The sequence below is a fragment of the Ciconia boyciana genome, chromosome 4 (assembly GCF_034638445.1).
Source record: "Ciconia boyciana chromosome 4, ASM3463844v1, whole genome shotgun sequence".
Taxonomy (NCBI): domain Eukaryota; kingdom Metazoa; phylum Chordata; class Aves; order Ciconiiformes; family Ciconiidae; genus Ciconia; species Ciconia boyciana.
In genome coordinates this window covers 41,036,002-41,059,132 of record NC_132937.1, presented here as the reverse complement: position 1 = coordinate 41,059,132, position 23,131 = coordinate 41,036,002, and the positions used below count along the sequence as shown (strand labels likewise).

The 23,131-nt window shown below is 36.4% G+C and overlaps 1 protein-coding gene across 7 annotated transcripts in view; it reads right to left on the bottom strand.

Annotated features, from left to right (window-relative positions):
- Positions 1 to 486: 486 nt before the first annotated feature.
- ERBIN (erbb2 interacting protein) overlaps positions 487 to 23,131 on the bottom strand; it is a 122,697-nt gene continuing 100,052 nt past the window's right edge. For 5 of the 7 annotated variants that reach the window (XM_072858788.1, XM_072858782.1, XM_072858784.1 and 2 more), the window contains 8 exons: positions 22,604 to 22,787; positions 20,262 to 21,783; positions 11,357 to 11,500; positions 10,404 to 10,535; positions 8,433 to 8,642; positions 7,193 to 7,285; positions 6,529 to 6,603; positions 487 to 3,708 (listed from right to left, as the gene is read on the bottom strand). In XM_072858788.1, the coding sequence (XP_072714889.1) occupies positions 3,601 to 3,708; positions 6,529 to 6,603; positions 7,193 to 7,285; positions 8,433 to 8,642; positions 10,404 to 10,535; positions 11,357 to 11,500; positions 20,262 to 21,783; positions 22,604 to 22,787 (2,468 nt within the window). In that variant the 3' untranslated portion in view covers positions 487 to 3,600. The remainder of the gene's footprint in view (positions 3,709 to 6,528; positions 6,604 to 7,192; positions 7,286 to 8,432; positions 8,643 to 10,403; positions 10,536 to 11,356; positions 11,501 to 20,261; positions 21,784 to 22,603; positions 22,788 to 23,131) is intronic. The other 2 variants (XM_072858785.1, XM_072858786.1) reach the window with 1 other exon arrangement.

The window sequence follows — 23,131 nt, the reverse complement described above, 5'->3', positions numbered from 1 at the left end:
ACTACATTGTCAGGTGGTTTCCAAGAAAATTATGTAAACCTGCATTTACCTCTCCTGTGAAATTCTGTGCCTAGCTCTTCACCTTCTTTACCACATAAGCCTTGTACATCTCGCCAGAGCACTCTCAAGACACTCTTCTAATTTTAAAGAGTGTCTGCTCTGCTACTGAAACTACTAAGTTTGCATCACATAAAGAGCACTCACCTCTGTCGGAGAGAAGCCACTGGCTGCCCTAGCTGATTTCACTGCAAAACTGGGTTATTCACAAAAATATTTCTTTATTGTGAATAACCCAGTCTTGCAGTGAAATGAGCTAGAGCAGACCCTGGGGCACTGAGATGCACAGAGCCAGAAACACAAACAAGACGTTACTACTGTATATTGACAGAGTATTAAGGTCTACAGAAACTACAGAAGAATAAAATGGTGTTATGGAGAATTGCCTAGAACTTAAATAAGTCAATTACACACAGCTTTAAAGAGCATTAGTTTATTATCTATTCTCCATGTGTTACCTCAGAAACAGTCTAATTATATACAAAAATTTGGAATGCTGAATAAATGCTGATCAATAAAAACATTTCGTAGCTGTTGACAAGGGAATATTTCTAAACAAAACCAAAATAATTATAAAGGTTTGATTCTGTGTGTTGTTTATTGCTATGTTTGTGTTCATAGAATGCTTTCAAGTATATACACATTTCTTCAACTTCAGTTCAAAAAAGGAACTAAAAATATTTACATAATAAATATGTGGGAGACTTCATCTTTTCATTACATCAGTTGAACTGATTCTTTAATGAACTATTAAGAATAGAAAGAATTAACAGAGTTTGCATCAACTCATTGCCATTCTGAGTAACTTAGGCTGCTGATGGATTTTATTCTATTCAAAATGTAGTTTAAGATGCATTAAAAATGAAAAGTGCCGATATTGTCTCTCCTCCTGCTGAATCCTGGCTGGACTAGTTCAGGAGACATCTTTCTCCCACTCTCTGCCAAATCAGCTAGTTTGACATGTGTTTACCTTTACACACAGACACTGAAGGAACAAACACATTTCAATCCACTGAAAACTCCAACATTTACTGAGTAAAATCAGCGTAATCCATGTTTTATTAGATGGTTAATTTGCTAATTTACTGAAGACAAGCTTTGGCCAAGTATTTCCACAAGAAGTACTAGATTTCTTGCTATAAATCTCTACTTCTGTAGTTCTACCATAGCCAGAGAGTTTTTGGTAGAATTTTCCTGTGATACATAAATCTGAAAATTAAGTGACACAACAACATTTAAAACTTCTGTTACCATCAAAGCAAAATACAATACAGTATAATTCCTCAGTGATATATTTAAATGTACTGCAAAATGTATACAAAGTCAGTCCAAGATCAGTAAAGAATCAGTTCTGCTTTTTGGACTTTTCCCTTCCCAAAGATACAGGTTATGTAGAAGACCAAGGTAATTCAGGACTTGTCTGTATGCATTCCCTTTAAAAGGCAGTGTGTGATAAAAATAACATGATTACAAGTAATGAACATGTGATGTGAACATTTTGCATTTTCAATAAAAAAATAGAAACTAAACAAAACACATCTTATAAGGGGAATACTGAAGCCTGCCATTATATAGCTATGTTTCTAATTCGTTTCTTTGAAGATTAACAGCACACAGAAAATAAGTGAGTTTTATCAAAATACAGCACATTTCTGCTAATATATCAAAAAAAATCATTTTCTATGTAAATATTGCTGAAAATCAACTAAAAAGAATTAAAATATACAAAGTGTTAAAGGGTTTCAATTAAAATTAGAACTATACACAGTACAATAAGCAATAGTTAACATCTTTGAAAGAAGTGCAATAATATTGGAGTTCACTTGTTTAAAAAGTACTGCCTGTTTATTACCGCTAGCTATGTATAATTCTTCTCTCTTCCAGCTCATTGTCCCGAAACTAAAGGAGGCTGGTGTTTTTGCTAGCTTTATTAGAAGCATTTACTTCTGTACACATGGGTTGGAAAAAAGCAACTTATACCTGTCTCAAACTACCAACTTATATGTAATTAAAAATGAACTGCAATAACTGAATATTGCTCCAATGACAGGCTAATCATTAGCCCTGATTAAAAACAGTTACTGGTCTTCTATGGCACTTTTCCCTGGTCCATAACAACCGTGTATTAATTATCACTGCAGATTATGCAGTCTTTATTCAATTACAAAGGAGAAAGAGAAAAATAAAGTTAATGTTTCTGGTAAACAAATTAATAGAAGCATAATTGAGTATTTTATACAGTAATAAGGAACAAAGGCAGCCTGTGGTAAATCACTATTACATTAATATAGTTAGAAACCCTTTAATGACTCTGAAGTGTCTAGTTCACATTTAATGTTACCTGTAGGGACAGCCCTTTAAGAAACATCATTATGAACTGGTGGGTTGTAAGTACACCCTCCCTTTGCTCTCCATCTCACCACAGCAATTCTCCATCACTGTTCAAAGTTTCACCAACTTGCTTTGGTTAACTAGCTCCATGCGTATAGTTTCCTTTTTGATTAACAAGGCAATGCAAAGGCCAAACAAAATTGAGATGTCTTTCATAACCCTTCCTGCATCATTTACGTTGTGTGTGTTTAACTATATATTACAGGCAACAACCCTAAAAACTGGCCATTTCAGTTTCATTTTTAAAATCTATAAGGTTAAAATGGAGTACTTTTTATAAAGATGAAAGTATCACCATTTGCACAAAATTGGGGATTTCCACAGCAGAGAAAAACCTCTGGGCACATTTCCACAGTACAGTTGAAAAACTTAAGTATGCAAGAAAACCCAACTAACCATGAATTGCATGTGGCAAATGAATATTCAGTGACTACCTTAAGAACAAATCCTGTAGAATATCACAAATTTGTAGTTACAGTCTTCCTAAAAAACACCATAAGCTTTTATTGCATTTTCTATTGGTAGACGTACACTCCAGAACTAAACACTTTTTCTTCTTTCCTGATTCCAGATTTAGATAGCAGATAGTTGTTTCACCTGACCTTTATTCTGTCCAACCAGCACCACCTTCCATCTACCCATTCATCTATACAATGTGCACATAGCAAAGCCAGCGTTTCGTATCTCCTGTCCGTATCTACAGAAGTGGTTTCAGCATAACACATTAATATCTGGTGAATAAAAATAAAGGCAATAAACAGCTACAGGACAGACAGCCCTGCCATCTGTCCATTGGCTACAACTGAGGCTTTGCAAAGCCTTGCACAAAGTTTAGTAATGTGTATGAATTATCCAAAAATAAACCTACCGTGTGTACAAAAAAAAACAACACAGGTTTGTTCTTGGAGGAGTGATCCTTAGATTGCTATAATGCTTAAAGACAAGTTTATTCACCATATGCATTTCCAAAATGATTTCCTGTACGTTCTATACAGTGGTTTTTCCCCCTTTAACCACAAGTTCAGTATTTCCTGTACAAATTTTGATCATAATTCTTTTCAAGTTCCTTTCATGTATAAAAATAGGCAAAATATTCAGTTTCCCGTAAGTCCTTCAATGAATCCTGCTGGCTTTTCCCCCAATCCACAGTATTTATGAAGAAACTTCTCGCACAATGATGAGTTCCACTGCATTCTGAAAAGTCTTTAGCAAAGATACTGCTTGTCCATGATCAATATTGATGAAGCTGTATCCATTAGCCTAAAAAGAAATATTTAAAATTGGAAATTAGTCTCATATGCTGTGTTAATGAAACATGTCTCATATTTCACATTAGTTTATTTAAGCTTTAAGGTTTAAAATAACCAAATTCTATATGAATGCAGACAATAAAACACTGCAGATTTGCAGATTACATTGTTGATGTGAGTTGAACGTGTATCTGTATGCTACAAGAAATTAAAATATTGTCTTAGCCTTGGAAGAATTTTGCCCTAAAGGTATTGCAAATAACCAAAAGGGAAAACTGAACTTTAAACCATTAACATCAGACATCTAATTCATCAGCCTTAATACAGCCACACCAAAAAAAGCAAATGCCGTACAAATGATACATCTCAGTTTAAATATCGGAATATTAGAAATGGCATTTGTGATTAATTAAAACTATTGAAGCCTTTAACAAAAAACATTAATAGTATTGGGAGCCATTTTAGGGTGTGAGACCTCCTGAGGTCACCCCAAGTTTGAAATTTCCTATGGCTCTGAACAACATTGTCATTCTTGGGACAGGTTTGGCTTGGCAAACACAGGCAGGCCTAAGTGGCCTACAAAGGACAGGGAAACCATCGCTATGATTCAACCTCTCAGGGCGTACTACTGCAAATTCGTGTTCAGTCTGGGTGGTAAAATCTTGCAGAATGACAAATTCGTCCAGTTTAAACTGTTACTGCTTCCAGCTGTGCATCCCACCTTTCTCCCTGAGCTACTGCCCCTTATGTGGCGACACAGAGAACTGGTCATGCGCTCTGGGCCTTAGCTGTGCCATTTTGGAGTTGCAGTTCCTTATCCCATCACCAAACACTTCCTGTTGCTACCGGCTGAATCCTTTGTTGTAAAGGCAGTGGTTTTTAAATCTGTCTAGGGTTACAGAGAAAGATTTACGTATAGACTGTTCAGAGAGCAAAAGTGGCAATAATCCTTCCAAATCATGATCTGTACAGAATGTCCTAGCCCTAACCTAATATGCAACGGTATCTTAAGACTTACATGCAATTATCTAGTCATTGGTCATGTAGAATATTTATTAGACATATGTATTAGACAGGCATTATAATATGCATGCCTAATGCCTGTTTTACAGAGAATATTGCAAAATCAAGCATAGCGAAGTCATTTTGGGAGAGATGATATTCAGTCAAAAACTGCAGAAGTTAGCTAAGCGGCAACAAGACAGAGTGGGACTGTCATTACATCATCACTGGGATTATCACAGGTATAAAGAATGTGCTGTTACACAAAAAAATATTCTTAGTTACGAGAAATGAAACGGCCTGTAATTGTCTAAGCATGCAATTTCTGCTTCAGCTCTTTTTCAAACTCTGAATTCCTCATTAAACAAAAAGCAAAACCCAAGCAGTACCAACATGACAAAAAGAAACTTCATTGTAAATGTCATGCAGACAAATGAAATTCCATAAAGACAGGAATAAACCATTAAAACAAATGTTACCTTTCACACATGTTCCACTCTATAAATAAGTACAAATATGCTACCAGTATTTTCAAAGGTTTAACATGCTTCTAGTTCCTGTATGGTGTGTTGGAGGGCTACCCCCATCCCTTAAAGTCACCTACATCAGTAAGAGAACTAGGACCTTTCTCACATCAATGAGGAAAAACAAGTACAGAATTATTTACCTCAGTGCTCAAAACCAAGCCATTTTTTAGTTGGAACAACTTGATCTCAGTTTAGTTTTCTTGTGTGCTTTTTGGCTTTATCTTTCATTAGAAGGATTAGGCTGTATTTTCAGTCTGGCTTTGTTTTAGAAAACTGTTCACACAATGTTGTGGTTTAACTGAGATACTAGTGGGATTTTTGCTGGGTTTTTTTTGTTATTGTTGCTGGTTTTTTGGTTTTGGTTTGGTTTTGTTTGGTGGGGTTTTTTTTTTTTAGAAAACTGAAACGCAGCAGAGTCAACTCTATCAACATTCTCAAACCAGTAATGTGGTGAATAATTAATCATTTTTAACAACCTCTGCAACTTTAAGGGTAGCTACAGCACTGTTCAAATGCCCTGTTAGGCAATTTCCCTAAGAAAGTAAGGCTTACATAATCCTGTTGTCCATTTCCTTGAGCCCTCCCCAAATAGCTTATGAGCTCATTAGACAGCTTCAAACAACTCTGGTACAGAAGAAGCCTGAAAGGTACCAGCTTCCTACAGAAAAGAACTACACAGCTGCAGCCCAGAAGCCACGGCTCCTGAAGTAACCTACTTGGCTCAGCTACAGCAGATGGTGCAGCCAGGAGGCACACGCTGCGACCGGCCAGGTATCAGCCAGCCAAGAGGCAGCTTCTGCCAGCGCTTGCGCATGTCCAGCCTGTCAGCTGGGCGAGAGGCAGCAAAGACTGGCAGGAATGCAGGATGGAGGGGGAGGTAACAGCAATGTGCAGCTTGGGAGAGGGGTTGTGAGTGGCAACTGCTGGTGTTCAGACAACACCTTATTCAGAACATTTCATGTGAATGACCACAAGTTAAATAACTGAATGACAGTAAAGCCTAATGAAATGCTCATGTTCTATCTTGAATGACAACATTAGGTCTGGTTTTTTCTCTTTAAAAGTGTGAAAAATGTTCAGAGTTTGAAAAAATGATCCAACTGATTAATGCTTCAGCCTGTATCACCTATCCTAATGTTAGGTGGAAGAAAATTCAAAGCATCATCCCAGAATATAAGAATGCTTCTGGAAAAGATACTGGCAATCTGTCTAAAAATTAAAGATTCTGCTCTTAGAAAATGGTGCAAACTGAAAATGAACTGGTATATTACACAGGCTAGTTAATTAGATGACCACAGTACCTGAATTATTTTATCTCCAGGCTGCAACAACTTAGATGCTGGTCCTTCTGGTTGCACTCTGGTTACAAATATACCCTTGAAAAACAGAGGTGGAGAACATTATTGACAACTTATTTCATGAATAGTAGGGCAGCATGAAACAGATGTAATTCAAAACATTATTTCAATTTTCCATCCTAAGTAGAAAATAATGCAATTATTCTACAGGTCTACCGGCTTTTGTGACTGCCTTCCTCTTCTGATGTTAAATCCAGGAGAATTGCCTTTAAAGGAGTAATGGAGGGCAAATTCTGATCTGCCTTTGCTTAATTTGGCAGATGTGTATGTCAAGATGAATTATCAACCACCAGAAATAAGGCTGTAGGCTAAATCATGTTCTCTTTTAAAAGGCTTCCTAATTGTAAACTCCATAAAATTCACTGTCTCAAATCTGCTGGCTGATATCTGGAACTGTGCAAGAACCACTCAGCTAGAATAGCTGTGTGTTGTCACATGACCACCGTGGTCACCTACCACCTTGATTTTCCATATCATTTGTCCCCAGTTTTCTCCCCTCCAGTCCTGGAGTTTAGTGGTTTGGGGAATATATATATTCCCCCTGCTAAATACTAGAAACATTTATTCATCAGAAAGATTTTAAGGTGCATTACTGTAAAATACTCACATCATCTTCAGGTCTGAATGGATTTCCTCTACCACCAACTCCTCCCGATATACTAAATCCAAGTTCTGGATCCTTGTCAATTCTCACTCGAATCTAAGTAGTTACAACCAAGATTAGATGAACTGTCTGAAAATCTGCATTCAAAGCTACTGTAATGAAATTATTACTACGGAATTCAGGTGAACAAAAGCTTTAGAAAGAAAAAACTCAAAAAAAGCATTTTTGACAGTTCAAGAGAATATTATATCTCATAATATTAATTCAAAACACGATTCCAATACAACAGCATTGTGTATCACTGTACATAAGTTTTACTCCAATATCGCTATTATAATCATAGTTCATGTGGGCTTTAAATCCAGAGATATTTAGATATTATGTAAATGAATTTACTGCCCCCAGCAAAAAACATGTTCCTATGAGAGAACCTGTTCCTCCTATTTCTTTGCTACCTCTAGCTGAATTTTTAAAATCAAACCTCATTCCTACTTTCGTTCTATGTAGCCAACACTGTCTCCCTTTCTCTTGCCAGAACAGTTAACTATAAAACTTATTTTACACAAGAAGTGGACATTCTTATTCTAGCACAGAATGAAAACAGTTCTCAGTATTTTCTCAAAAAAACCAATACAGAGGAAACAGCTTGTGTCCAAGAACATAAAGAAGGTTGCCACAATGAAAGAGCCATTAAATTGTATAAGAATTTCTTACCCACATCTATCATAAATAGAAATGATAATTATCAGGCATGCATCAGATGCTCACACTTTTTTTTATCCTAGCTTTTGTTTATGGATGCACATTTCTACATTTGCAGGTTTTTGAACCATTCTGGATAGCAATGAAGAGATGCAAAGTACCCTAAGTTGTACTGCTACTTTGTATTTTTTTCAGTTACTAGATAAATAATGAGCTGGTGATCAATAAATGTAGTTGAGAAATTTCTAGCTCAATAAAAAGATTCAAACGTAAGTTTCTGGTACATTCTGTTAAAAATCTACCACATTTCTCTCTTAAAATGTTCCCATAAAAAGTAAAAAGAGCTCAAAACTAGAAGGAATGTGTAGTTTTGATTTCAGTACTAGCATTGCACTGAGGAAACACTGTCTTCTGCTGGAGATAAATTCCTGTATGATTTCTGTCACCATCTACAGAGAAATGGTAATAAATGAAAACAATCTAACAATTCACTGCCACTGACAGACAGATGTTGTGTTGTGAAGTAGGATTTTATTCTTACCTCTTGCTTTGCCAACTCATGGCTTTGTCTGGGAGAACACTGGGACTGGGTATAGGGAGGTTGGTGGGCAACTTTCAACATCAGATAATCAATTAATTGCTCTCTAGACGGATGTCTTCCTACTGATGATTGAGGAGGGAGATGATGGACTTGGCTGTAGTTTGCCTGAGGTCTTTGAGGCTGGCACATCTGTCCATTTGTCAAAGGTATCTGAATAAAACATGAATACTCTGTGTCATACATTTTATAAGCAGGGATCCTCAATTCCTCCTTTATTATTTCAGTATTTCTCATACTTGACTGCTTTTAATTTTAGGAACATTACTAAAACTGTTCTTCTGCATCATGTACAATTACACTAAATTTTCTTTATAGTCATTAGCTCTGACCTCCTGAGAACAAATCTGAAAAACAAAACTTACTTTGAGTGCTAATCTACTAGAGAAGACTAGACAGTCTTTGCTTTTTGCATTTGTTTCACTGAGTTATCCCAGCCATTATTTTCTAGCAGTGCAATTGACAGTATTGACACTTGGTTGGTATCATTATAGTTTGCACTTTTATTGCATAAAATTCAGAGATTTTGTAACAATTCCCAGTAGATCATACACAAAATAAAAATCCCACACAGTTAGCAGACAGAAATTACGTGTTCTCTGAGCATCTTTTGGTGCCCACTTCACAAGAAAATCTTCTGGGCAAATTCACGTGCAAGCTCAAGATTTTAATAGCAAAACTGTAATGATATTTCCAATTAATGTTATTCTTTTGTTAACACATCTGTCACTGACTTGATATGTATAATGATGACAAACAGCAGTAAGGAACACAACTGTCAAGACATACAGTGCATTCAAACCATTTCACTAGGAATGATGCTGGAGAGGTTTCTTACTGAAGCCTCAGAGTTACTGTTCAGCTCTGTGTTGAGATGGGCAGCCTTTTCCCTCCTCATCCGTATGCCTCACACTCTTACCTAACCTAAGTAGTCACTCAATCTGTCTGTATGATTCCCACATTCCAAAAACGCTACAGTCTTGAGTTACAGATTTTTTCTGCCTGCCACCATTATCCCATAGTTACAGGATACAAGGATATTAAAATACTCTCTCTCAATATCATAAATAACTGAAGCGTGCAAATGTCAACCTTTAACCATCCTATGTGAATGGACACACATCAGAATCTATTCTGTTGAGTATTTTATGGCGAAGTGATTCTGAGAAATGGTAATGTGTGTCTGTATACATTTTTAGCTTATTTACAGATCAGATTTATTCAATTTACACAATTTTCTACTGCCTTTTCTGAAAACCTGAAGCATGACAGGAAAACTATTTTTTATTGCACTGCCAGAGGTAGAGTTTACATAGGCAACGTGTATCAACAGCTATGCAAATTCCCAATATCCAATATCTGTAGAAATGCAACAGAAATTACTGAATTTACAAAAAGAAAGATCAATTGCTGCACCATAATAATTTACAAGCATCCATTTAGTTTCCTTGTAGTAAGTCCTGCCTGTATAAATGGTCGTTAAGAGATGAATACAGAATGTCTCCTATAAATTCTAGCTTATCATCACAATTTCATCACAACAGATTTCACGTTTGTTCTTTAAATCAGGTTGAGATTGCTTTAACCAGTTTAATCAGCTTCAGGTTGTTTTCCTGAAATCATCTGCCATATTCCAATTTCCACTTGCAAGAACATCTTCTGCTGCAAATTTCTTCTTTCAAAGCCCTTGCTGAAGAAAAACAAGAACTATCCCCCTTCATATAGTTAACTGTTTTGTCTTCCAAAAAGAGGATGCTATTTCATTTACTCCGCCTTCGATACCTGAGTATTACATTTTAAAGAAGCCCCAGTTCCAACTGCTATCCCAACATATGTTTCTACTACTAATAAAAAAATATATCCTTACAAATAATAATAAATATATCCTATCCATGACATCATGTAGACAGTTACCTGCACAGCTATTTTCTTCGTGCTGTCTGGAGGAACATCTTTGAGACCAAGTGTGGCAGATGAGTAATTCTGCTGTCCTGAAATGAATACTTCATCCTGGCATTGGTCTCCTGGAGTAGAAGCCTGGGGATGCTTTAAACAGAATGGAGCAGTGAAGACAACTGTCTTCATATATTTCAAACAACAAAGCTCTCCTAAGAAGCCCAGAATAAAACATTAAGGGCTTTATCATTCTTTATCTTCTCTGATTAACTACTACATTGTTTATGTAGAAAATCTTAACTAGCCAAGACACCACACCCATAAAATATTGACAGATATTTACAAAAACTAGCAACTGCAGAGGTGTCTTTGATCACCAATAAACTGATAACAAAAGTCAACAAATGCTAAGGACTGCCTATTCAAGGATTCATATGGTTAAAAGCAGTCTTCTGTTGACCTTATCCAGCTCACTATGGATACCATAACATCACCCAGGATGCTCAGAGTTAAAAAGTAATTTCCTCACGTTTTCTTACAACCTAAAATATGCCTAAAGTACCTTACAGCACAGTTTACATCATCAGAATTTGTTTGAGGGAGGAAAAAGCATAGTAAGATTTTGTTCAAACCTTTATCTACCTAGGTTAAATTCAGAATTCAGGTTAAATCTCTTTTTCACAAATGTACAACGAAACCAGACAGTTTTACGTATGTTCAACCATCTAGAAAAGCCAATTAGAAAACTCAATTTCATGACATTAAATTGAAAAGCCTTGCATTAAGTTTAAGACATATGAAGTGAAAGTATTTCATTTAATGCCTATAAAAAATTCCAGCACGTAAATTTTATTCTTTTTATTGAAAGCACTATCCATATGTAAAAGGATAACTCTGTCAATTTAAGGACACCTCTTACAGTTTATTCTTTCCCCCTCTATATATTGCAATAGCCTCCTGTAGGTACTCACTCGAACAATGTGCACACCAGAACCTCTTCCGTCTGCAATACTCAAGGCAACACTACCCTGGCTGCCATGCAGATCCCTAGAGCTGCCATAGTGAAAGCTGCTAACTGCAGCATAATTGGAATTAAAGGACCTAGACAGCATGCTCTGAATAAAGAGGGGACAGATTTAACACAGAGATTAGTGCAGCATGCATAAACCACAAGACATGTTATACATAGACTAATACAAACATATTCCATTGTCATGCAAGATAAAAACCATGCAAGAATAGTACCACTGTGATCTATAAAATACAACTCAGTGACCCCTATTTACCTTTATTTACTGTAAATCAGCATGCAATCAGCAGTTAACATGCAGAATTACATGTAAATAAAGTCATTCAAATGTTCATGTGTCTGGAAAAACAACAAAGGTGCACAGTTTATCAAAATTTCTAGGTTTTCATAAATTTGCAACATATCAAATATATTGTAGGAAGAGAAGCTGGCAGTCAAGATAAACACCTGTGGAAAACCAGCTAATTACCAGTTATTATTTTGTCTCATTTTGCCCCCCTATTACTGGTACAGGACAAATAAAAATTTACAGAGACAGAGATTTGACTGATTGACTGGGTTTTCTTGCTATTGCAATGCTGTCAACATCTGCAATGCATTCCAATAACACTTCATTCAAGAACGTGAACAAGCCTCATTTAGAGAAAAAGAGGCTTGAAAGAAACCTTGGAGTCCACCCCTGTGCCACGGTAGACAATCAAACAGGTAACATGAGCTCAAGGATAGAAGTGATAGTGGCTTGGTTTTGAGCTTCATTACCTTGCAAACCTGACCTCTGCAATACTGGCAAGGGTAACAGAAAGCAAGCTGTAGACATTACCGTCTTGCCACCACAGACTTTGTAGTTGTAAGAACAAAATAAAATAAAAAGACTGCACCAAAGAAGAAAAGGAAAATCCTCCATATGCCATCTAACAAGTGAAACACACCTATCTTAAAAAAGTGACAAAGACTCATGAAAAAATATAATCATAGTAAAAGATACATCACGAAGCATCAAAACCTGGCAAATTCAAAGTTTTTGGTTTTTTTATAGAGTTTCTAATTTTTCCAAGTAAGAAAAAAAGAAAAAAGTTCAAAATACATGTCATTTGACTAAGATACTGGCTAAGATACTTTTACATGAGTTGACACTGTTTCCCACAGCATTCTCCTGAAGAAACTGGCTGCTCAGGGCTTGGACAGGCATACTGGCTGGATGGCCACGCCCAAGGAGTTGTGGTGAATGGAGTTAACTCCAGTTGGCGACCGGTCACAAGTGGTGCTCCCCAGGGCTCAGTATTGGGGCCAGTTCTGTTTAATATCTTTATTAATGACCTGGATGAGGGGATTGAGTGCACCCTCAGTAAGCTGGCAGATGACACCAAGTTGTGCAGGAGTGTTGATCTGCTGGAGGGGAAGAAGGCTCTAGAGAGGGATCTGGACAGGCTGGATGGATGGGCAGAGGCCAATTCTATGAGGTTTAACAAGGCTAAGTGCTGGATCCTGCACTTGGGCCACAACACAGGCTTGGGGAAGAGTCACTGGAAAGCTGCCTGGAGGAAAAGGACCTGGGGGTGTTGGTCAACAGCCAGCTGAATATGAGCCAGCAGGGTGCTCAGGTGGCCAAGAAGGCCAATAGCATCCTGACTTGTATCAGAAATAGTGTGGCCAGCAGGACTAGGGAAGTGATTGTGCCCCTGTACTCAGCACTGGTGAGGCTGCACCTCGAATACTGTGCTCAGTTTTGGGCCCCTCACTACAAGAGAGACATTGAGGTGCTGGAGCGTGTCCGGAGAAGGACAACGAAGCTGGTGAAGGGTCTGGAGCACAAGTCTGATGAGGAGCAGCTGAGGCAACTGGGGTTGTTTAGCCTGGAGAAAAGGAGGCTCAGGGGAGACCTTATTGCTCTCTACAACTACCTGAAAGGAGGCTGTAGCGAGGTGGGGGTCGGTCTCTTCTCCCAAGTAACTAGTGATAGGACCAGAGGAAATGGCCTCAAGTTGTGCCAGAGGAGGTTTAGATTGGGTATTAGGAAAAATTTCTTCACTGAAAGGGTTGTCAAGCATTGGACCAGGCTGCCCAGGGAAGTGGTTGAGTCATCATCCCTGGAGGTATTCAAAAAGACATGCAGATGTGGTGGTTAGGGATATGGTTTATTGGTGGACTTGGCAGTGCTAGGTTAATGGTTGGACTTAATGATCTTAAAGGTCTTTTCCAACCTAAATGATTCTATGATTCTATGAATAAATACAATTTGGTGTTTGTCTGTTGACTACATATACTAATCTGATTTTGAAAATAGTCACTAGTCCTCAGGCAGACAGTTGCTCATTCATACTAGCTTTATCTTGTGAAACTAAAACCAGTTTAATAATCAAAGTCATATGCCTCTGCATATTCATACTCCCCAGATGCTCTGGTAGCCCAGTCATTGGAAACTCCCTTGGAAAACAGTATTTACTGACAATACTTGGCTTTTCTTGGCCAAGGCTATTGGATAACATCTTACTCAATGACATAGTGAGCTTTCTTCATGCTCCTCTTCTCCACCTACCCTGTTCTCTAGTCAATGGATTTTTCAACCTTCCAGACAAGTTTCCAGAGGCTTTCCCTCTCTTGGGAGGGGAAGACTGTACTCTTCAAGTCTCTCTTTAGTAAAGATTCAATCTGAGCTTACTGCTCCCCTAAGTTTCAGGCCAAACACCCAGATTAAACTGCCAAAGCCAATTTTCCTTAGCTCCTTAGTGCCTCAAAGCACCTTCTTATAACTCTTCTCAATTCCCCCAATTGTACAGGCAACTCCCTGAAGTCTCCTTACAGGAAGCTCCTCTCAGAGGCTCCTATATCTCGCAATTTTCTGTAAGTGGCAAAATTACAGATAAAAAAAGAAGGAATGCATGGTGAGACTAGAAAGGTATCTTTTGAAAGTGTCTCTGGCAGACCATCTTGCTATAAAGATCCCTAGATCCACTAGATTCACTCTTATCTTAGAAGGACCCAAACAGATGGTCAATAAATAGCAACAATCTAAATCCAGATTTCTATTTACAATCTAAGACAGATCTGCAATATGAGGTAGAACTTTCCCAAAATTTGTAGAGGCACGAACTTGTCTATCAGGAATTCAGATTCAGTCAACTCTGTTTACTGAGCTTCAAGGTGACTGATAACATAGCCTAAGAGTAGTTTTATTCAAGGGTTTATAAAACCTCCTTTCTTGGTAGAGACTTCTTCCAAAGTACAAAAAATGATTGTGCAGTTGATGTAGGGAAGACATGAGAAGTACTGCAAACACCATTCTTCTTCTCTACATTGGGCACAGCATCTCTAAATTAGAAGGAACCTGCAAGTACAAACTGTACAAAACAAATACTATTTAAAACTACATGGAGGTATAAGAAGGTTTTAGTTTAACACAAGAAGAGATTCCTAGTGACAAATCTAGGAAGTATTTTTCCTCTACCTATTTTTAGCTGGGAAGAGAGAAACTGAGGCATTTGGAGTGTGAAAAGTATTCCTCTTAATTTTGCTTCTCAACATGAGCATGATGAAGGCTGTACATTTCCTAGTGAGATTCCTAAAGACTGCTGCACCAAAGACAACACATTTGGAAATCTGAATATGCAGAGGCCATTAAACCCCCATATTTTTTATTCCAATTTATTAAAAATTAAATATGGAATCCATGGTCTAAACTTCAGATTAAATATGAATGTTAATTCCAAGTACTAGCTCCATTCTCCACATGATTTGCTCCAGTGTCTTAGGGCATAATGGCCTGCAAAATGGTAACTCAAATACTTGAGGCTTGAGAAATCTCATTTCAGTTACTCTCAACTAATATACACTAACCAATATACATGCCATGTTCCACTGTATTTTCGTGAAACCTGTTTACTAGAAATCAGTTCTTCAGCCGTGAAGAACACATATTAAAAGCTACAATACACCAAGAAAAAATGGGTATGTACAAAGTAAAAAAAAAAAAAATAAATTCAGCATATAAATCAGGATTTGTAGTCAAAATCAGCCTCTAATTGAATCAGTAGATGCAGCCAGCTAGTAGCATAGTTTTGGGGTTTACTTACATTCTTTTTGAATGCTAAGAGTCATAACATATTCTCCATTTTGCAGCTTACAAGAAAATTAACAATTTCAGATTTCAAAAGGGTGTCTTCTGGGAACTGAAGCACCTTAACACATTTACTTGGGTGCAAGACAAACAGTGGAATTTACTTAGGTGAATTTCTATAGGATAATACTGTTATAATTTTAAGACTGGCTGGAGTCTTTCACAACAAACCATGAAAGTTTGGTATAGAACAGGAACTAATAAAATTCAAGTATCTGCAGGGAAGAAGACTCTACATTCTACTTATCTTGCAATAGCCCTAACTGATAACTTAACTGCTAGGCCCAAGTATTAGCTTATTTATTTAACAGTACTTAGAATCAATTGCCAGCTAAAGGTGGACATAAGTTATCCTTTGAGGTCATATTAAATGTCTAGAAATCTCTTCACTTTTCATTCTCACCCTGACTATCTAAAATTCTTTAGAAAAAGTTTGCTCAAGGTATTCTGGAACACTTGAAATGCCTAAAATTAATACTTTAAGCTTTTTGGAATAAAAGCACACAGGCAAAAAAAGGCCTTGTTTGAAATCTGATAGAATTCTAGGCAAGATACCAGTTTATCCCAAAGAAGAAGAACTTAAACGTTATGAAACTATTCTTCAGTCACGAAAGAGGAAAAAAAAAAGGCATGAATTTAGGTCTCTGATCCTGCAAAAAAATGTATCTTTAATAAGTGACAGCATTCCTATTGAAGAGTTACATATGGAAAATTACATATAATTTCAATTCTACTGTCATAAAGTGTTTGCAGGGTCATAACTTTTGTTGTTTACATTCCAAATGCACAAGAATTTTATTCCTTTTAAAGTGTGATGTATTGACTTCTGAACTCCACAAAATAGCATAACACCACATTGATGGTTCAGTAGTCCATTCAAAATGGAAAAAAACCCCTAAAATCAAAATTTAAAACTAACAACTACTGAATGGATAGTTTTCCTGTAATTTATCACTGTCAAAACATTCTTTAGCCTATGATCTTATAAACACTTAAGCATTTAATTTTATGTGTGCACAAACCCACTGAAGTTACTTTCCTTGACATATTGAAGCAAGCTTAACTTGGAGAAAATCTGAGGCCATATAAATTAAAATATTTTTGCATGTTAGGTATGTAGCATAAAAAAATAAAATCAAGAAAAACTTTCAAACTTTGATTAAAACTGCAATTCTATATCAATACTAAAACACTTGGACTTTTTTATTTTAATAAGAGATTGTACACTGGAAACTTTGAGAATAAAACCACCTATTCTTATTTCTGAATTGGAAAGTAGGAATCAAACTTTATGACCTCTTCTCTGAAAGCTCTACCATTTTAGATAAATAGTAGATAAAGCAGATAAAAAATAGAGGACTTAATTCCAGATGAAATTAGAATTGAAAGCAAACACGCACCTGATGAACTCCCAAGAGATCCACATCAAAAAAAGAAAATATACATATGTAAGGAAAGGACAGAGTCAGGGCCAGTAACTGTTTCCGCCTACTCAGCACATAGAAATATAACAGATATTTGCAGATAACTGTTGCAGATATTTATTATTGCAATTTATGGATGAGAAATTCTTCTACCACACAATAAAATGTGTGTTACACTAGTGTTTTTCCACAGGCAGTATTTTAGTTTAAATTCCTAAATGAAAACTTTCAACAAGACTACTATAGAAGACTATTGCCAATTTTATACCTGATATGTCGCAGGTCACACTCAAAAAGGAAAATATGCTGAAAAATATTACTGTTCTTAAAAACTCACCTGTGTACTAAATTTAGGAGGTTGGGGGTGGGGCAGAATTGACTGCATGCTTTCCAACAGCTTACATATATAACCACTAGAGAGCAGCTTGACATTTAAATAAGTTCATTTCTCTATTCCACGATAAAATATGCTTCGTATCAGGTAAGCAAATTGTTTTTCCTGAATATATGCAAAATTTCTATTTATAAATGGTCTCACGAACTGTTTTCACCTTCCTTCAACCAGATGGATAATTTTAGTTGATTGGCGTATGCCCCCTTACAGCTTGTCAAAGGGATTACAAATGCTGGTTACTTGGCTGGAATACACTGTTAATCATTTTTGCTGAACTTAAAACTATCCTGTATCTCTCTTCATGCAAACTTGAAGGTTTTTTTTCCTACCTATATCAGATAAAAAGGACTAATAAATAAAACAAGAACTAGCTTCTCCAATTTGTCCAACAAGCAGACACTGTTTATTTAAGTGGGTTCACCCTCCTCTCTCTCTCCCTCCAGTTACTAAATTTTATAAAACCAAAATAAACAAGTACTTCAGGAGCTTAGCAAAAAAAAAACCAAACCCCAAACAAACAAAAAAAACCCCAACCCACACCAAACCCCCCAAAAGCCAACCCCCACAAAACCCACTACACCCTCCTTCCTAATCAGCACAGGATAGAAATAATGAACACAACTAAATTCAGTAACAGACTCAGAGTTACAGCAAAGGTAATAGTATTAACCCATACTGTTGTGTATAACCACAGGCAAGAAGATATGAATTAAATTTTCATCATAAGGCTTAATTCTGTATACCTGTTTTTGTCAGTATTTTGTCTTATGCTTTAAAAAAAGAAATGCCATTTTAAATGCATGAAAGCTTTGTCAAAGCAATTTCCAATAAATGTTCCTTAAATGAGCTCTGTAATTGAACTTGTTCCTTAAATGATTTCTGTAATTAGTGAAATTTTTTTTCAGACTTCAAAACATTTCAGAAGTCTGGGTTATAGATTAAGCCCCCCTTGCTCAGCTAATTTTTAATTACAAACAGAAATACTGAAACCATTATTTTAAAAGAACAAAGAAATATCCAGTAAATTCCTAGAATTTCCATATTAGCATATTTGCCAGCTGCCATATAGGATCATATCTACATTTTTCACAGTCCAGATTTTTCTTTTCAAGTCAGTATCCCAGAGAATATGAAGTAGACAATTATGTACACATTCACTTTTAAACCCATAAATAAGTCTCAGATTGCTAAGTAAATCTACTTTAAAATGCTTCAAGGCCAGAACTAAAGAAACATGCACATACAAACCAGACTTCTAAAACCTGTTAAATTAGAGGCACAGCTAAGGTCTCAATAGCAGCTATTCCGTATCACTCAAAAATTAGCAAAAAATAGCAAACAAAAATTAAGGTTTACATATAAAGCATGATAGAAAGTATGGACAGATATAAAGGAAATCAAGTCAGGCAATCAATTTCATTTCAGTAAAGGTGACTACACTGCTACAGTACCTGAACAAATATCACTGGTGTATTAAACATTGTTCCTAACATGTCAAATGTAGACAATATAAGAACGAGCTATAAACAAACTGCATTAGCAGCGCACTGAAGTTTTGTTTCCCCTGCATTCAGGGATTGCTAGGATTTTTGCTTCTCTGTTGTTTCATGTGAGATTTGATATATGCATCCAGGAGAATGGAAGATCAGAGAATGCACCTTTTATTAGGGTTGGAATATGGTGAGGTTTGTGACCGCCTTATGGGACAAAGGGTCCCCACACTACAGCACATTACTGTGAAAGCCTTAACATATTTTATGTTGTATGTGACTCAAACTGGATCAGAAGAACAGGTGCAAGCTGTTGTGCAGGCTTCTTTAAAAAAGAAAACCCATCCCTTTCTATCACCAGAAGCTATGTAACTTAAAACAACAAAAGCAAACCTATCCCTTCAAATACTTCGATTTCCAAAGAAAAATTATAGTTAAAAGTAATTTTTCCAGCCATCCCCAATTAAATTTCTTTAGCTACCACAGATATTGAAGTACTTAGCATAATAATCACAAACCAAACTATGTTCTTTCAAAATAAATTAAAAAATAAAATCCATCTAGCTGGCATAATCAGAATGTATTTTGGCTGCTTTACTCACTTCCCCCCCAAGGAAACAGGATCAAGCTAATGACATTCTACCCATTATTTATTGATGATATTTTAAACTGGTTTAGCTGGACAGAATAGATTACACTCTCCCAGTCTCTACTCAAATTCTTTGAAGATCTATAACTGTTCAGCTCTACCTATCAGCTCAAATTCTTGATAGCATTTATAGTACATGAAGAATCCTGTTCATCATCTGTAGTTATATCAAAACCTCCTGCGATTTCCTGAAATGAACAAGATTAAGTGTTCTCATGTCACTGCAATAAATATTCATTCAACAATCTGTCAGATACCCAACTTCAAAAGAGGCTTGGAGGCAAATACATGTTAATTATGGCTTTTGAATTCTTCAGCAACTTAAGCTGTAGACCTATACTTCCAAATAGATTTTACTGATTTTCTTTTCCTTGTTCTTAAAGAGAAGATACAGGGGGAAAAAAGGCAGAACAGAAAGATCAAGAAGTGTTAGGGAATATTTAAGTACAATACAATGCTACAATAAAAATTACTTGGCCTAAAAGAGCTGGCCTTCCAGCCCTGCAGGTCAATGTGACAGTATTTAAGGTATTCTAAAGTAATTGGACTAAGCTGGCAAGTATGATGTTCTCTTTTCTTTGGGGGAAAAGTTCATTTACAGTTTACCATTTGACTGTTTCTCAGATAGTAATCACAAACATGTTTATCCTTTTTAAGGCAGTACCGGAAGTACATTTTCAGTGGTAATTAAAAGCAGTTCAAAACACAGAGTATTTAACTTATTCCATATATGGGTAACAGAAAGGTAGAAAAGTTTTAAAATTATTATTTTTACCTTTTCTAGCTTTTTAGCCTCAATATGTCGCAGCACCTGTTCCCTCCAGTCATGAGGGACTTTACTTTTTCCTGGAGGGTCTAATAAAGAGTGCTCAGAGTTAACCCTTGGGTTTGATCTCTTTGAAGGGCTAGTCCGTGAGTAATTGAAGTCACTAACTGACATAGTTCTTTCTGGTATTTCATTCACCGATGGCCGAGCACTCTGTGGTCGGGGTACATTTGGACCATCAATGCTATATGTCCTGGCAGAAAGAGGTCTCTGTTGCCCAGACATTACTGGTGGAGCTCTTCCCATTGAATGCAAATCTCTGTATGTTAAATAATCCCCTTCAGGAACCTGGGTCCACCTTGAAGGTCCAGTATCCCCAACATTTATAGAAGCTGTAGAAGATATACTGCTCTGCCTTTGAAGAGTGTGTCTGGACGCTCCTGGGAGCAGTCTATCATTCGGTGGAACAGCCCACATATCTATATGTCTCCCAGCCATCCGTTGATGAGTGTTATACACAGCGCTGGCTCGGACATTGTTATGATTGGAGAAATTCATATTGGCAGAATGCTTTAAATAGCTGGGGGTTTCTGTACTGTCAGACCTAAGCAGACGTGAAGAAGGTAAGCTGCCTTGTTCTACTTGGGTGTTTTGTTTCTGGGGCCACAGAGTGTCTTTCGCTGCTGCACTGCTGCTGTACTGAATATTATACTGGGGAGCACAGAACATCTGCGCACCGCTTGTCACTGATCCTCTCACTACATTAGCGCCTTCAGGATTGTGATTTGAGTCAAACTTAAATGCAGCTTTTGTAGAAGATACTAAATCAGATGATGACGACGACCCAGGAAAAACTTGCAAAGGCTGATCATACAGAAGAGTAGCAGATTTACTTCGGACTATGTTTTTTCCGTCTGCACTATCAGATGCTAATTTCACCACTGAGTTTGGCTGTTGAGATCCATTCTCATTGGCAATATCATAGATTTTCAGACCACCAGTGTCCATACTGGTGATGCTGTGAGATTTCATCACAGGACCACTTCTCTGTGGAGACAAATCTTCAGTGCTCCTTGAAACATACAGCTCAGCAGATTCGCCATCAACTGCAGTGCTTCTTGTTAGTTCGTCTTTACTGGGAGACTGTACTGCTTCCTCAGGATGTCCATTTACTTTATTTATAGGATATTTATTTCCATTTTCCAAGTGCTCACTTTCTTCTTTTATGTTGTTATTCAAAAAGCCCTTTACTGAAACTATTTCCTGTGTTTGTAACCTTTCTACAGGAACTGGCACTGCCTCTTCACTAACCAGTTTATTGATATTCATGTTTATTTGGTCTAATTTGTGAGACTCCTCCACAGGAGTGCTTAGATCAACACCTTTTCCTATCAGGCCTAATCTTTCTTCAATGCTTAATTCATATTCAGACAAATTTGTAACCTTCTCTTGCACATGTATGTTTTCTTCTACTGTAATGCTCAATTCACCTCCATTTTGCAAAATATTATTCAAATTTTCATCTTCTCGCCTGGAAAAAAAGATGGCTCTTAAAAGAAATTCCAAAAGGAATCAATGTATTCCTTTAAGAACTATTTTAGAAAAAATAATCATTAATATGCAACACAGCCATACTGTGCACACAGAACAGGACAAAGACCAATATACAACCAGATTTATGACTTGCTATCCTACCATTACAAAAATATATTATATAGAGGACTCATTTTGGCAACGTTTGTGTCAACTGATTTCAGAAGTTTGTTTAAATTCAACAGGAATTAAAGACAGTTTAAAAGTGTCAAAACGTACTAAGTGACAATAACTCAAATTTTTTATCAAATACTTGATAAAGGCAAGTTCCATGACAATTTTGGGCAAATGTCTTCTTTCTATTGGCAATTTTCTTAAAAAAAAATGGCACCTTCTAACTAAAACCTCAAGAAGAGTAGCAACCTGTAAGGTCATTCTTTATAAGTTTTTAAAGGCCTTTTATAGTTATGTCAGTAATCAAATTGATCTTCAAAATTATGCAAATAAAACCAGAGCTTTTAAAATGGTGTACTGAAATATTTTGCAGGGATAACAAATTATAAAGATGAAATTATTACACCCTATTATTAAAACAGGGGGGAACCATGTCTTGTATACTAAAATTAGCCTCTGAATTTTATTGTACTTTTTTTTTTTTAAGAGAACTATTCCATTATTTAACATTATTTTAAAACATTAAAATTTCAATTATTTCATGAATGATAAATTAATGAATTAAAGGAATGGACACATAATGTGAAAGATCAAGTAACATTTTTCTATTATATTTGCTCAGTGGTATACAGTATCTTACAAACCTGATCTTGGATAAAACAGCAGCATGTGTTTCTTTGTCTGGAGAACAGAGAGAAATATCTTGGCTACTATCAGTATTTAAAGAAACAGAATCTGACATTCGAGAAGGAGAGGAACAGTTGCTGTTATTTTGATTGCTATTGTGGGTAGCTTCATCTGATAAGGAATCAGCATCTTTTGAATCATCTGAAATAAAAATTTGTCAATTTAGTTACAGACACATACATCTGTTTAATATGCATTTAATGTGTGAATGTTACAGTATTTAGAAATTGTCTCCTGTTCTTCAGTAATTCTGACTACTGGAAACTAAAATGTAAACTAACACCTTTGTAAACTTCATTTAAACTTACAAAAGACTGCTGGCAATAGTTCCTATTTTTTAAATATTCGGCTCAATGTAAACAGCCCTCACCTGTTAATGAAATTTAACTTGTTGCTTTATTCCAAGTTTCCTTGGCATAAGCTAGTGCACTACATTATAGAATATTTCCCCCCAAATATCTAACAAATCATATTTCTCTTTTTGC